The sequence below is a fragment of the Hippocampus comes genome, unplaced genomic scaffold (assembly GCF_001891065.2).
Source record: "Hippocampus comes isolate QL1 unplaced genomic scaffold, H_comes_QL1_v1.1 scaffold76, whole genome shotgun sequence".
Classification (NCBI taxonomy): domain Eukaryota; kingdom Metazoa; phylum Chordata; class Actinopteri; order Syngnathiformes; family Syngnathidae; genus Hippocampus; species Hippocampus comes.
Genome location: NW_017805277.1, coordinates 2,568,798 through 2,584,032, shown reverse-complemented (window position 1 = coordinate 2,584,032; position 15,235 = coordinate 2,568,798). Strand labels below are relative to the sequence as shown.

The 15,235-nt window shown below is 43.3% G+C and overlaps 1 protein-coding gene across 6 annotated transcripts in view; it reads left to right on the top strand.

Moving 5' to 3' along the window:
* tacc2 (transforming, acidic coiled-coil containing protein 2) overlaps positions 1–15,235 on the top strand; it is a 45,086-nt gene that overhangs the window by 11,099 nt on the left and 18,752 nt on the right. For 5 of the 6 annotated variants that reach the window (XM_019870489.1, XM_019870488.1, XM_019870491.1 and 2 more), the window contains 3 exons: positions 1,106–6,598; positions 7,507–7,959; positions 11,619–11,864. In XM_019870489.1, the coding sequence (XP_019726048.1) occupies positions 1,106–6,598; positions 7,507–7,959; positions 11,619–11,864 (6,192 nt within the window). The remainder of the gene's footprint in view (positions 1–1,105; positions 6,599–7,506; positions 7,960–11,618; positions 11,865–15,235) is intronic. The other variant, XM_019870493.1, reaches the window with a different exon arrangement.

Sequence of the window (15,235 nt, the reverse complement as noted above, 5' to 3'; positions counted from 1 at the left end):
AACCCCTTACTGTGATTATGACGTACTATTTCATCATGTTAGATCAACATTTTGCAGACTGTAAAATTTGTAAAACATTCGGCTCACCTACACACCATTAATAAGATTCAGTACAAGAGCCATATAGGCTAATAAAAAGCTTTAGAAATAGCTGTAATTATGATTCAGCGCAATGCTACGCCACTGAAATGAACATTTATTGTCATTTTGTTTGTCCCGTTGTAAAATAAACTGCAAGGTTGTGTGCGTTAGGGCCATATAAACTTCATCCAGTCTGCCAAAAGCAACTCATATTTTAAACACAAGATTAAATCAGCAGGTATTAAAAACTGTTTTAGTTGAATAAATAATGTGGGAAAATAAAAATTAAACAAATAGGTGGCGTAGATTACAAATCATTGTGAAAGTATGTCCAATAGAAGAGTTTGATTAGCAGAGAGGAGCGTTCAGTCACCATATCAACATCATGATAAACATAATTAAATTAACTGATATTGTCAATCAAAAAAGAGAATTATTATCTATATAATTCTGAATATTTCATGATTGTATTTTTATATTCTGTGGGTGCACGTAATGATGTCTACAGTGAGTTTAGTCCGGCTGGTCATGATGCAGTTAATGGTTCCATAAGTTGTCCCTCTTGAGTCAAGTAGAGAATGGATCGTAGAGGTTCAGATGATCCCACAGCATTGTGTAGAACACCTAATAGGGCTCAGCTGTGGTCTAACAGTTGCATTATTGAACTCTGTGTTTTGTAATGCTTTGTCAGTGCTTGAATAATCGATTGGTTTGTGTAACGTTTGTAACGTTGATCCTGGAATTCTGTAACATGGAAACGCAGGCTTTAACAACGAATGTACTTTCTCGAAAATGCTGCGGTCAGAGAGTGAAGGGCTGTTATTTATTAACAAGCAACTGTTTTGAACTGGCTGGTATATGATAGGCCTTTCAACTAAAGTTGCTTTGTGCGTGCACACGCCTGAGTGCAGTGCTTGAGCATGAGCCTCGTCAACTACAAGCAGCTTTGTGTGGAATCATGGAATGAGCAGCTGTGCGTCTGCAAGTCCACACTCTTAACTATGCCACCCTACCCTCGTCTCAGGCCTCACGGCGCCGACCCACTCCTCGCAGATGCCCCGCTGTCACCTCAACCACTTGCCACACCTCATCCAGTTGGCCAATACTTGACCCCTCCTTCGCGTGTGCTTCTCGACCAGGAGCTCCTGGCGGCCTTTCAGGAATGCGAGGAACAAATGGCCTCGCTGAGCGTTTCTCATCTCAAAGAGCCCATCAGCACCAAGCATGAAAAAGTTGACGAAGAGGATCGGAAACCTGGACCGGCCACAGTTACAAAGTGTGATGAGTCATCATCACTGCCTCATGTGGCGGACCGGTCTGGACATGGTAACAGCAAGCTCATAAACAAAAGTACACATGGAAACAGTGAGACGGGGAGCAGCCAGATGGATACAGTTGTGTTTAGTTTCAGGGACTACATACTTGGAAGAGAAAATCCTGCGCCAGAAGAAATAACAAAGGAGGCAGAGCAGAATCAAACAGGTCCTGATTCACATTCAGAAAAGTCGCTATTCGAGCAAATGGCTGAAGGTGCCATCCTGAATGAAGCAAATGTTGATTGTAACGCGGCCACTGGAGATATTAGCACACAGGATTGTAATAGGGACAATGTGGAGGAAGACATTGATCGAAATGAAGTCGTCGACTTAAAAATTGGAAATCAGATTCCTACTTCCACTATAAATCCAAGTCACACTGATGCAAATTACTCTGTTCACGAATTTTCAGAGTCTAAAAGTCATTATTCTGAAAAGCAAGATGTACTGGAAGACGACGCACAAATGGTTTCTGCAAGCAGCGAACAGTGTGAGCCTGCGCAGAACAGAAGGATGAAAAAGAGAGACAAAAAGAAGCACAAGAAAAAGAAAAGGGTGGAGATGAACAACGAAACCAAAGTGGAGGACAGGATGGCAGCAGAAGCAGAAAAGGAATTACAGTCTGTCTCATTCATAAATACAGGCAATCACTGTCGGCCAGAGCCAAATGCGTCTTCAGTGTCAGACAGAGAGACTATGATGTGTGGAGCGCAGCTTAATGACGGCTTTTGTCGCAAGGGAACGCCAAGCCCCTCCCACTCATCTCATAGCCAGCAGGGTCATTTTATCGACTTGGCCTGTTCTACATTCAGTCTTGTTTCTTCACATGCTAATCAGTCTGATGACATAAATGTAACAGATGCTCAGTGTGGAAAAAATAACAAGACTGGCAACAATCCACAGAGGACACAACATACAACTGCAAGTCTCATCAATAAGCAAAGGATAACACATGTTCAAACTACCGCTGATGTTCTCGATAAGGCTTCAGAATATCAATCACGAGAGGATAATGTTTCCACTGAAGCACAGATACACAAACTGGAGAGCTCATTTTGCAGCATCCCGGCATGTGTGGGAGAGAGTTGTGTGGAGAGGGCCATTGAAGATGCTTTCGTGGAGGTTGCTGCGTTGCCACTAACAACACCCACGATGCGAGAAGTGATAAAAAGTGAGGGAGAACGCGTGAGCTGTGATTCATGGGAGGGAGTAGCTACCAAAGCTATCGCAGGCATCGGGAAGGGAGAGCCAGGAAGGCAGCCGGAGGGAAACGGAGAGAAGAAGAGCCTCTTGGATACTAGCATCCAGCTTTCATCTGTCTGTTGTACACCTCGTTTCCCAAACGAACTGAGACGGGCTGTTAGCGAGGAAAGCTGCGACAGCAGAATGCCACACGCTTCGGCTGAGAGTTGTTCAAAAGGAGAGAAGGAGACGAGCAGTGCAGAGGCAGCGATCTCTCCAGCAGGAGAGGGCGATAGAGAAAAGGAGCCGCTGTGTTTTGAAGAAAATGTTCATAATTTTCCCCATGGGATACTTGCTACTGGTGATCATCTGAGTGATTGTACTGCAGGACTGGAGGGAGGAGGAGTGGCTGAGTGCAGTTCATTCAGCCTTCCAGAGGGGGCTGCTAGAGGGGTGTCGGTAGCTGAAAAAAAGCCGTGTCCAGCCGCTGATGTTGCAGAGTCATGTGTGAAGTCACCGAGCAGCGGTGGCACGATCACAGACAGCCCTTGCACTAAGGAGGACCTCACTGCAGCATTTTCACCTTTGCCACCTCAAAGCGAACAAAGCAATGCAGAAAGTGGAGTCAGCACCCAGCACAATTTGAAGTCTGAGGAGCCACTGTGTTCAGGAACCACTTGTGAGGTGGCTGCGATCACGGAAACCTCACTCGCTACCACCAGCGACAATCAACAGGTCCAATCTGAAACAGGCACACCCAAATCCACTGCTACTAAGAGAGAAGTCAACATTCAAGAGCCAACTCAGACTACTAACAGCACTGTGGGTAAGTCATTACATGACCAAATTGGAGGCTGCAACAGAGTTCGCTTTGTGGACAGTGTGAAAGAAGACCATAGTGTCACTAGAGAGGTGAGAAACATGCCAATGCCGGCTTCGGGATGTGCTTCATTGCCTCCGTTGACGGTACATGAGAGTTTGTACCATCCTGTTGTTGAGGCCAGCTATATTTACCCAGACTTCCTCAGCTTAAAGAAGCCGGAAACCAGCAGTGACATATCTTTTACCAAGGATGAAGCCGTGTTTCAGATTGCCACACCAATGTCAGAGAATGGCGTTCTTGTGGGTACACAAGATACATTCAAGAATGCTGAGAGCGATCTGTCCGGTGAAGACAGAAAAAGACCAACCGAGAAAAATTTTAGTCATGCAGAACATGGTGACTGTGTTGAAACCGCCAGAATTCCCACAGGTGCTGATACAGAATCAGCAAAAAGTGCCGAAGAGCCTAGAGAACTCACTGAGAATGAATTAAATAAAGCAACAAAGGAGTCATCAGAACAAAGTGATTGGACAACAAAGCACCTCAAAAGAGCAAAGTCAACTGGTGAACAACCATGCGAAAAAACGGATCAGATGTTAACAAAGCAGCAAGAAGTTGTGATAGAAAAGGCCATTGACGTTTTGTGTCTAACGCCAAAAGAATTTAACACACCTGAGATCAAAATGGATAGCAAAGAACCAATTCAATCTGACAACCCAGAGGAGCTACTAAGTGATGTATTTGTGGTCAAAGAAAGAGAAAGTTCTGTCAGTAATGCTACCTCGAAGATAATAGGAGATGTCTTGACTAAGTCTCCCGATAGACAACTTCCCAGTGATCTTGATTCCATCGCTAATTCTGAAACTGGGATGTTAGCCTGCTCGATCTCTCCTCAGACAAAACTCAGACATCTCAGCTGTCAGCCTGTTGCTGAGTTTGATCAACACGCTCATGCACTAGTTAGCACAGAGCCGGTTGACTCGAGGCAGGACTTGAAGTCTGTGACTCCCGTTGGCCTCAGAAAGGGTGGGTCAGTAGTTTCAGGGGCGATGGCCACTGAGCAGTCCATTTCTGTTTGTGAGCAAAATGCCAGTCATTCTACGTCAATGCTGCAACCGAGAGGCCTTTTGTTAAGTAATTTGGACGTGGTTGATGAATTTGAGGTTGCTTTTTCTGAAGGAATTGGTAAAGACAATGCTAACTGTGACAGTACTGAGACACATCTGTCTTTCGTAGACGATCAGGAACGTGAAGAAGCTAATGATGAAGTAGCAAGAATGTGTTTGATACAAGAGGGTAGAAATGATACAGAGTGTATCACCACTCTGCCATCTGACTCCAAAGTGACACCTTTGGAAGAGGAAAAACAACATCCAGAGTGTGTACTGGGAAATGATACCTCTCATGATGTGACTCATGCAACACCCAACGTCATTATTGACATTTGCCCACTCAGCTCTAACAAGCCCAATGGGACGTGTGATAACACTGAGCTATGTGGCCTCAAGGAGAAACAGAACATGAGTGACAAAACGTCCGTGTCACTCAAATGCAAAACCGAGGAGCTCAATAATCAAAAGGAAACAGTAGATGGTGGCAAACTGCCCATAGGAAATATGACACCACAACAGAATGAAGACTCAGATAAAGACGCTAAAGAGGGAACTGGAGACCTGTCACAGTCACATAAATTCGACATCCAAAGTACGGAACCAAATATTGTGGATCATTTGAAATCAGAAATACAAAGTGAACTTCATGATGTTTTCGACCAGTATTTGCCCCAAATTTTGGCAGAAACAGTGGAGCACCAGGACAACAGAGACACAGCAACCGATTTTAGTTCAAACCCTGAACTGAACAGTTTGGCTCGGCAACAGGAGCAACCGCAGCAAGATTTGCTATCCAAGTATTCCACAGATGGATGGCCAGGTGGTTGCGTGGAGGCATTTGAAGAGGGAGCAAAGACTAACAGCCGAGTCAAAGCGATCCAAGCACCGTTTTCTGAGGTAACAGAGGTGGTAGGAAGAGACTGGGGATCCTTTGAGAAATCCGAAAGCCAGGGTGAGTTGTCAAGAGATGACGGCGGTATTACTGAACAAGCAGTTGGTGTAGAGAAAGTTGAAATGAAGGAATCGCAAGTGAGTGTCTGTGATTTAACTGATAGCAGACACTCAACTGGACAAAATATTTTAGAGCAAGCAAAAAAGGCTCACGTGGACAAGTTTGGGCATGATATGAGTCATGATACGTGTGGTTTGGCAGAGGAGGGCTCAGGAACAGATTTAATGCATGACAAGGAACTTCGGAATAGTATGGAGAGTCAAGGTAAGACAGAAAGCAAACATTCAGATTTATTTGAAGAGCTACAAGGAAATGATTTCGGGTTACGAGGCAACACTGTTTCTGCCGAGCCTTTTTTAGCTGATCTTGATATTTCACCTTTGGGATTGTCCGTTTCGGAAAAAGAAAGCACCCGTAGTAATGAGTATGATACAGCTGTTAGTCCGAGTGAAACTGAGAAGTATAAAATCCCAGATAGAATATGTAAGTCTCTTGAGTCGCAGTGCTCCAATATAAGCTCAGCCCCACAAAATGCTTCAGTAGCACAAACGCCCATAAAAGGACCGCATGTAGACGAGACTGCAGGGAGAAATAAAGTAGCTGTAGATGAAGAAATTGCAGATTTCTCAATGCAGGGAACAAGTGAGGTTAAAGTAGAAGACGATAAGGCCACAAAAAAGAATGGACCTCGAGTAACAGTTGTTGCTCAAGATAACGAGCCGTCATCTGCTAACGTCTCAAACCACGCTTGTCACCATGATTGCAACTTCAGTCAGACAATGGATCATGACGACGACCCAACTCGTAATCCACAACCCAACGTCGCCAAAGACACACCCAGTGTTCCATCAAAGACACAAGATGATGATCCAATGCTCTCTCAGGCAGCGTTTCCCCAAAGTGAGAAACTTCCCAATCTCATCTCCTTGCCAACGCCACTGGCTGATGACGTGGTGCACCCTCTCGCCTGTGACTCTGATTTTGAACATGCCCGCACGGACACAGAAGCATCCCATATGTCAGACAATTCTGCTGGACTCACGACGCAAGAACCAGACCCAAACTGGATCACGGCTCTCAGAGAAGCTGCTTCCGATGCGCAGACTGAACAAGAGAGCGCAGAAATCCCAAGGTAAACAAAAGCACGTCAGGGGGTTTCAAATGTAAGTTTATATGCTATAAGCGAAATGCCTTTTCACAATTAGATCAGTGGAATGAACAACGCACAGAGAAATCTATTTTTATTGACTGGAGTTTTTTTGTCCCCCCCCCCAAAATCGTTGATCTTCTTGTTAACTTCCTTAACTAAATGGATATTACACAGGATTCAGTGTGATGTGTCACAGTTCCATAACCACAACAATCAACATTTTGTACAATCACTCCAACTGTCGCGATCAGAGCTGTGCATTTATTACATTTGTAAAAGCATCTTTTTTTTTTTAATCCACGTTTTGCAGGTCTACTCTATAAGGTGACTGGTGTTTGTACATTCTTGGGATTCTTGCAGCTTTTTCAACAATAAACCCGATGCAAAATAAAGCACACCTAATGATTTTTGTACAATATAAAAAAAATGTCTTTCGAACCATTCAGTACTTTCAAATCTGTTTTGTGTCGCTTAATCTGTACGCATGTCATGCAGTGACACTATGTTCAACACTTGTGTGGAGTGTTGTTGAAGAAAAGAGGCTTACAATGAATATGAATGAGGAGGTAAGTACACTGCTGCACTTTGTTTTGACGAGATCTGAGTTCAGATGTTGGGGCCTGCTGGAAGTAATGCAGCCCTTTATATCGAAAGGATGACATCACTAGTGACATCTCTCCATGACTAGAATGGGCCTTTTTCCCCCTCTTTCACACAGCGTGCACAATTTGACAGAATCCAACACTCACATGTTTCAAGCGCTGTAAACTAAACAAGCCGGTGTAGCTTGACCGACATACACAACTGTCGTTTGTCAGTCACTCCTCATGCATGTGGTGTAAAATTAAATGATTATCCCACTCCCTTTTTTTCTCATTTTGTTTTCTCAGAGCCCTCCCATCTCTGGAGTCTCCTCAGCAAGAGTTTCTCACTCCTACTGAGGCCGGAGCTATTCCTCTGGGGCCAGAGAAGATCCCTCAGGAGCAAACAGACACCACAACGTCACATCCTGAACTGGATCTTGCAGGACAGCTAGAAGAGGCCCAAAAGGTGACAGAAATTGTCAAAAAAGAAGAAGATCATATCGAAGAGTATTCGATAAGTAGGGCAGAAATATCAGCGGATCAAACTGAACTCTCAAAACCAGCAAAGATCCCAGGTGAGCTCGTGGAACTCGACAAGAGTAAACTGGAGAAAGAATCTTTGGAAAAAAGTCCAAAAATAACAGAACACCTCGAACCAAACAAGCCAATCGGTGAACATCCAGAAGAGAAATCTAAAAACCCTGCCGAGGAAAGCACAGAAGCGGCCCTTGATCCTACGTTGGTGCTACAGAAAATTGGGTGAGTGTCTGTTTTTTAAACAATATCATCCATGCTTAAAAGTGTCATAATTACAACAAAACAAAGCTGACGGATGATATGTTCTCGTCCGTAAGTCGCCTGTAGTGAGAATAAACAGAGGCGTCATGCTTCCCTCCCAGGTGTTTACACTCTGAATTGGATGGAAAGTCACATGTTGGTAATCCATAACTTCAGAAGTCACTTCTATGTAAAGAGATGCTCTGGTGCCTTCTGCGCTGTTTCTTCGTCTCACCAGTTGAATAATATTTGTTCTGCATTTAGAGTAAAGGCTGAAAGCTTTTAAGTCTGTGTCATTCACAGGGATACAGTATATGTTGGCTCACTCTTGCTAAGACTTGATAACGCGATAACGGATAATGGCTATCGTCATCTGCATGACTTTATTTTCACTCGCTTTTATAAGTGACTCTCCCATCACTGCTGCAGGCCCAGTGCTCAGGTTGTGGCTCACTTATTGTGTTGTCAAGGTCATGATCACAAACTAACTCACAAAAGAATATTATTCTGATATGTAGATAATGCCAAAAATATATACTAAATGAAAATCCAGTCCAATAAAGCTGTGGCCAGTTACAGTTTGTATAGGGGGCAAGAAAAATCATATTGTCATGATATTGATGATGCTTGTATACCGCTCCAGAAACCGAATAGAAAATGATCCAAGACATCGCAAGTATCGATATTTTATGCTTCTGAATTGTCGTTGAACCGTATGGAAAAAAACAGTCCTAGACATTGTGCTAATGACATTTGACACTTGTGTAGTGACCCAAAAAGAGAATGCCAATATGAAACATTGCGACATCAACAGCTGACTTGTCTGTATCAATTTTGAAGGAATTCGATAATGTAAGAAACATTATATACACACCGCAATATTCATTTTTATTTATCTCACCTCTGATCCATTCAGCATTTTTCAAATTGGACTTTTTTTGTCCACCTTTGGGAAAATGATTACATAATATTTTCACGACAGAATCAAGACTATGAATTAAATATATTATCCAGTTTCTGTTCAGGGTTGTGGGTGAAGTGAAACTATCCCATTTGATTAAAAATAAAAAATAAAAATTAAGATGATCAAAATGAGTGTTCGGTGACCATAATTTGAGAGCGTCCAATACAGAATACATATTGCAGGGGACTGCTAGACCTGGTGCGGCACTGTCTCCTCTCGTGTGTGTGTGTGTGTGTGTGTGTGTGTGTGTGTGTGTGTGTGTGTGTGTGTGTGTGTGTGTGTGTGTGTGTGTGTGCGCGTGTGCGTGTGCGTGTGTTTTCCCCGCCCCCAAGCAGGCGCGTCCTCCCTCCCCTGCCTGTCCAGCTCCAGCCTGCCCTCTTGTACTCGGGCCCTCTGAAGTCATTTGCACAGAGCAGACAGTTGAACAAAAGCCAGAGTTCAAGACAAACACTTGAGCATGTGCCGTGTGCTGAGCGTGCATGACTGACTCGGTCAGAGTGAGCGAATGACGCAGGGGCCCTGGGACACACTGTAAAGTGCCTCTGGTGGTTTGGAACTCGCCAGAAGCGTTTCCATCAATTTAGTTAGCCTTAATGTGAGGCTATTGCCATGGCAGAAATATGGGTGAGTCGCTTTAAAACTGCTCTTTTCTGTATGTGTGTGTACGTGTTTATGTGGGTGTGTGTGTGGGTGTGTGCGTGTGCTGTTTAAGTAACTCCAGGTGGACATAGCATATGGCGTGAAGGTAACTCTTGCACTCTTCTGACCTCGGCAGATGGGCAGAGGGGAGGGTCAAGTCGAAAGACGGAGAGACAGAAGGCGATAAAGAGTTGGAATGACTCACACATTTACAATGTGTTTCACCCTTCTCACCTGCTTGATATGCGCTCATGATTGGTGCTTGGTCGACACAGTAACTTGTTGCCTTTTTAACATTTAGAGTCCCAGGAAGAATGCGGAGATGTCCTCGCATTGTGTTTTCATGTTTAAAACATATGTGAATGATATTTCTCGTTTATGTGCTGGCTTGAAAAAGGAGTTAACCGTAGTGCGACAGTGAACTGTAAATAGACGAGTTGCCATGGCAACTGTACCTGCATATGCCTCTGATGATACAAGTGGAGTGGATAATCTGTCAGTTGTGATTGAGTTGTAAGGTTTAGGCTCATGTTTTAAATCTCTGCGCTTTACAGAATTGGTGATCATGTTTTTTTAATTCCAGTGCTGTCACTGGTTTGTGTGTGTATTTGTTGAGATATTAATATGAAACTGCCTTTGTTTGCTTTCTCACATTAAGCCAAGAAATGTGGTTTTCCTCACTGATCGTTCGTCAAGCCCTCGTTGCCCATCTTTAAAACTCGTTTTAAAACTCATTCTTATTCTTTTGACTCAGGATGAGACTTGACTTTTAGTTTGACTCTTTTTGTGCTTTCTACTGTTTTCGTTATTAATCTATTGTTTCATTGTTGTATGAATTCTTTTTATTTGCTCCACGTACAGCACTTTGTATAGCGGTGGTTGAGTTGAGTTGAGATTCCCAGCAACCCACACAGACAAAAATGTTTTGACTGCCGCAGAGTGTCCAGGTGTTAACAAAGGTTCGACTATGGTTAAAGTGTCACTGAAAAGGAGCACATTCTCCCGTGTTGCTCTTTTTTTCTTTATTTAACGTTGATTTGGAATTTAATCTGGGCCAATGTGGAAACGAGCCAGCTGTTAACTTCACCTCTTCCGCTGACATTCTTTCTATCTACACTACAAAGAATCACAGTGTCCAGTGTCACTTTTTCTCAAATCTATTTTCTACCTGTATTGTTTTTGTCTGAGTTGAGAGCCACTCGCAGATTGTATGACACAATGTTGTGACTTGGCTTCGCCTATTTCCAGTATGCACAAAGGTTTTTGGCATTGAAAGAATTTGTCATGGGGAACATGAGGGCCAAATTAGATTGGAGAGTTGTAGCATTTTTCAAATTCATAGATTGATGAAGCAGCATGAAAATGGTCGAGTCTCGTAGGTACAGTATATTTCTTAAATCTGAAACAGGAAGTAGTAATAAATAAGGGCATATTTAAAACTGCCTTGTTCCTGTCGGAGCGCACACTGCTGATTTTATTGTCCACTCGCTCACCGCAAAGGCCAATCCAGGGCTCTTTCACTGTAAAGTTAAGTTGAAATTTTACTGAATAGTTGGGGCCTAATATAGCTGGCAACCTTGCCCAGCTAATCCACTACCCGAAACATGTTTTAGTTCTGCAGTCTCCCCGGAATATTTTTAGAGCTAAGCGGCAGGCCTGTCCCAAGTGGTAACAGCTGCCTGCACGTCCATCGCATTGCCTGTCGGATTAGAGGCTAGCGCTCTTGATAAGATGAACCTGGATCAGGGCCAAATCCACACCCCCAGATGGCCAATTACGACCATGCATGACACATTTGGCCAAGCTTCTCCATTCATGCGTTCTGTCCAAGGCGAGAAAGACGAGACTAACGTAAGGTGGAGAAAGGGATTCGACTGCTTGCAGTTCGATTCCAAAGCCAAACTTGGGATGGTTTGAGCAAGGTTGTCACTCTTCACGTCAATATTTGGTTTAGCTGAGGTCACAGAGGTGTAGTGAGGTAAGTCTGTAGCACTTGAGAAGAGGCATCTGTTGACGTTCTGTCTTCCCCCTCCCGCAGACCCCCCCTCACTGAACAACCAGAGAGGAGCGCTGCCTTGCCCATAAGTTCTCCCAGACACCTCCCGACTGCTCCCCTTCCCGAGCTCCCCACTCCTTCACCTGCATCTCCTTCACCAGAGAAGACACCACCTGCATCTCCCCACCAATTTCCTCTTCCTCCGGCTCCTGCCTCCCCCTTGGCACCTTCTAGTTACCAGAGTGACAACCCCTGCCCAACCTCTGCATCTTGCCGCCTCCTTCCAAGGTATCAACGGTCCCTTAATGTTTTTTTTTGCTCAGTGTGAGATCCACAAAACAGTTTGTTGGCATTGTGCGGATGTGGTTTGAGCTGTTTCTTTTCATGCATGCTCTCAGCTCAGATGGTAACCGTACGCATGTCTGACGCTGCTCCTTTTACCCTGCTTGATAAAAATTGACCATCAGCTTACCCGCCTACTTTACTGCTACTTTAAGGTACCAGGGGCGTAGCCCGGGGTACCAGGGGTGAAAGGCGGGCCGGCTGGGAGGCCAAGTGTGGCCGGCATTAAATATGTTCTTTTTTTTCTTAATGTTTTGAGAAAAACAACAAAAAAATAATACTGACGATATGATACTTAGAAAAAGTAAAAATACAGTTTTAAAAATGGAAAATAGGTGTTGTGCCATTGTGCCTTTGTGTAGTTGTGAGGAGTGAATGATATTTAGTTATCAGGAATGATGTCAGACGTTTACACAATCATATTATACAGTTCATACTGAGGACGGTGTAGATTTGCAGACACTATTTTATTGTTTATGAAACTCCTTCATTCTAGCCGGTGTATCTACCTTTATGTTTATTCTTGTTGACTTTATTTTGAGAGAGAGAGAGAGAGAGAGAGAGATTTTCACTTTTCAAATCCTAGTAGGATCCAATAAGTTGACATGGAACACATTTACATAATGAGCTACGTGTACAATATCCGAATATCTTGCAGTGAAAGGTGTGTCTCAAATGCCCAATTTCAACCTGGAGCTCAAAGCAACACAAATTGTGTTGAAATTGTACTTCTTTTTAGCATTCTCTTAACTCCTTGTGAGAGAGTTAAAAGGCACTACACCATGCAGTGCTTTTTACCTCCACCAGATGGACTCTCTCCCTTTATTCATTGACTCATCTGCTCTTTTCGCTACCACATGTAAACAACACACACTAAAGGGGTCACATATCACTCTACATCGGTTAAAAAGTAAAAAAAAAAAAATACAAATGATGGAGATAAGATATGCAACGTATACTAAAAGCAGAACAGTGTATTCCCACACAAACTGATGTTGTCATTCCCTGCTGGAAAATGTCACCAATGTCATGGATACGGATGTCAGTTCAAAACGCAGTGTCCAGATATCCAAGGTTCTCCGAAAATACCTTTGCATTTTCAGTTACAGAGTAGCTGATTTTTATTTATATGTCACTTGAGCTGCTCCGGGTACTCCGGTTTCCTCCCACATTCCAACAACATGCATGGCAGGCTGAATGAACTCTCTAAATTGTCCCTCGGTGAGTGTGAGTGTGAGCGTGTATGGTTGTTTGTCTGTGTGTGCCCTGCAATTAGCTGGCAACCGGTTCAGGGTGTCCCCCGCCTACTGCCCGAAGATGGCTGGGATAGGCTCCAGCACCCCCCACGACCCTTGTGAGGATAAAGCGGATTGGAAAATGGATGGATGGATGGATCTCACTTCAGCACCACTATTTTGCAGTGACCCCGTTACGAGCTCTCTCGACACGTTGTATTTTTTATGAGTTATTCCAGTACCCCTGACATAGTGATTTAGCTTCATGCTTTCAATTACTTTTTTTCCACTCCGTGAGCACTTTTCAATTTCAAATGAAAGGGTCGCTCTCCTGGTAGCTTGGTATGTTGCTTCTTTTTAAGTTTATTGAATATACACTTTGAATTTACGTATACTGTAGAACAGGGATGTCAAACTCATTTTTGTCGCGGGCCACTTTACAGTTAGGTCTTTCCTCAGAGGGCTGTTATGACAGTGAAACCACAAAAATGTTTAATCACATTATCACATTATTATTTGTGAGGGTAACAAAATTATTGCAAAATCTCAACAGCATTTATTACAGATGACAATTTGACATTTCGGTACATTTTTTTAGCAAGGATCATGCAAGTTGACACACATGATTTTCTGTCGGGGGGGCCACATAAAATGATGTTGCGGGCCGGATCTGGCCCCCAGGCCTTGAGTTTGACACATATGCTGTAGAATTATTCTGAGTTGACATGTAACAAATGAAACTAGATTAAGTTCCTTACCTTGACATCAAATGTCAACCTCTTCACTGTTTGTTTGGAAACCTTTTTTATTATAACCGCGAGTGGCAAACGGCTTTTTAGTGCTGCTCATCGTGACCTTGATTTCACTGCGGCCATGTTATAGCTAAATCTTTCAGGAAGCCCTGTCATTGCTTTATCTCTTACTTCCAAAGTGCCTTGAATATTTTATTGCTTTGTCTGATTTGCATATGAGGCTAAAGTGTAAGGCCAGGCTTATAAATAAGAGCTCATTCATGAATAGCGCATCACTGTAGTACATGCTTTTGTTGCATGCTTGGAACATGGAAAGGGCTGTGCCAATCAATAATTTTGCTTTAGAATCTGTGCAGCAGTGAGAGGGGGTGGCGTTCTCTCTTGTCCCCTCCGGCTTGTTCAAAATCGAGCATTAGATCCATTTGAGAGCAGAATTATGTTAATATTCCCTGAACATCCATTGATGGATCGTCTCCATCGCAAACCCCCCACTATTCTCCCCAGGCAAAACTACTGCCACTCTGGTGCATGCTGTGCATTGCAACTGACGAGTTTGCATTTTTCAGCCAGCATGTCAACATTCATATTTTCAGTGAGACTCCTTAAGCTCTGCTACTAAGATTTCAAGTGCTAGAGGCAGTTTCTTCTGTTGCAGTAAGCCTTCATTCACACACTTTGCCATGAATGCACAGCTGATTCATCCTCCTTAAATTTCAGAACCCCCCCTGTTTCCCAGTGCTCCTTGGACAATCAATAGGAACTTTTTGAAACATGTTCCTGCTCTGATTTCATCCCACGGGACTCATTGTACAGCAGATGTCTAAAAATGACAAATCAAAGTATCCTGGGCTTTCTAACGCCTCTCAATTTTTTTGTAGGAGGGCAGTAAATTGGACCAGCACTCATGTATTTAGAAAATGTCAATGTAATGAAGCCTTAAAATCACATTTGGGTTTGAATTTTGAAACTTGTATTGGAAAACAATAATCTGATCCATGGTCAAATTGCAATTGTATTGTAACTGTTGTAAATGAGTTTACGATGTGAAGGAGATTTTCCACATCTCACTTGTCTGAAGTCTACAAATAGGTGAATAACGACAAATAGGTGAAGAAAAAACACATTTAACTTTGATAAGGGACAAGGTGTCATGCACAGCTGTAACAAAGGTTTTGTGCACATTGTGTTTTGATCTTGGTTGCGACAGCATGGTGAATAAGTGACTAGCACATCCGCCTCACAGTTTTGAGTTCTTCCCACATTCAAACATGCATGTTTGGTTCATTGAAGACCAAATTGTTTGGCTGTTTGTGTATATGTGCACTGAGAT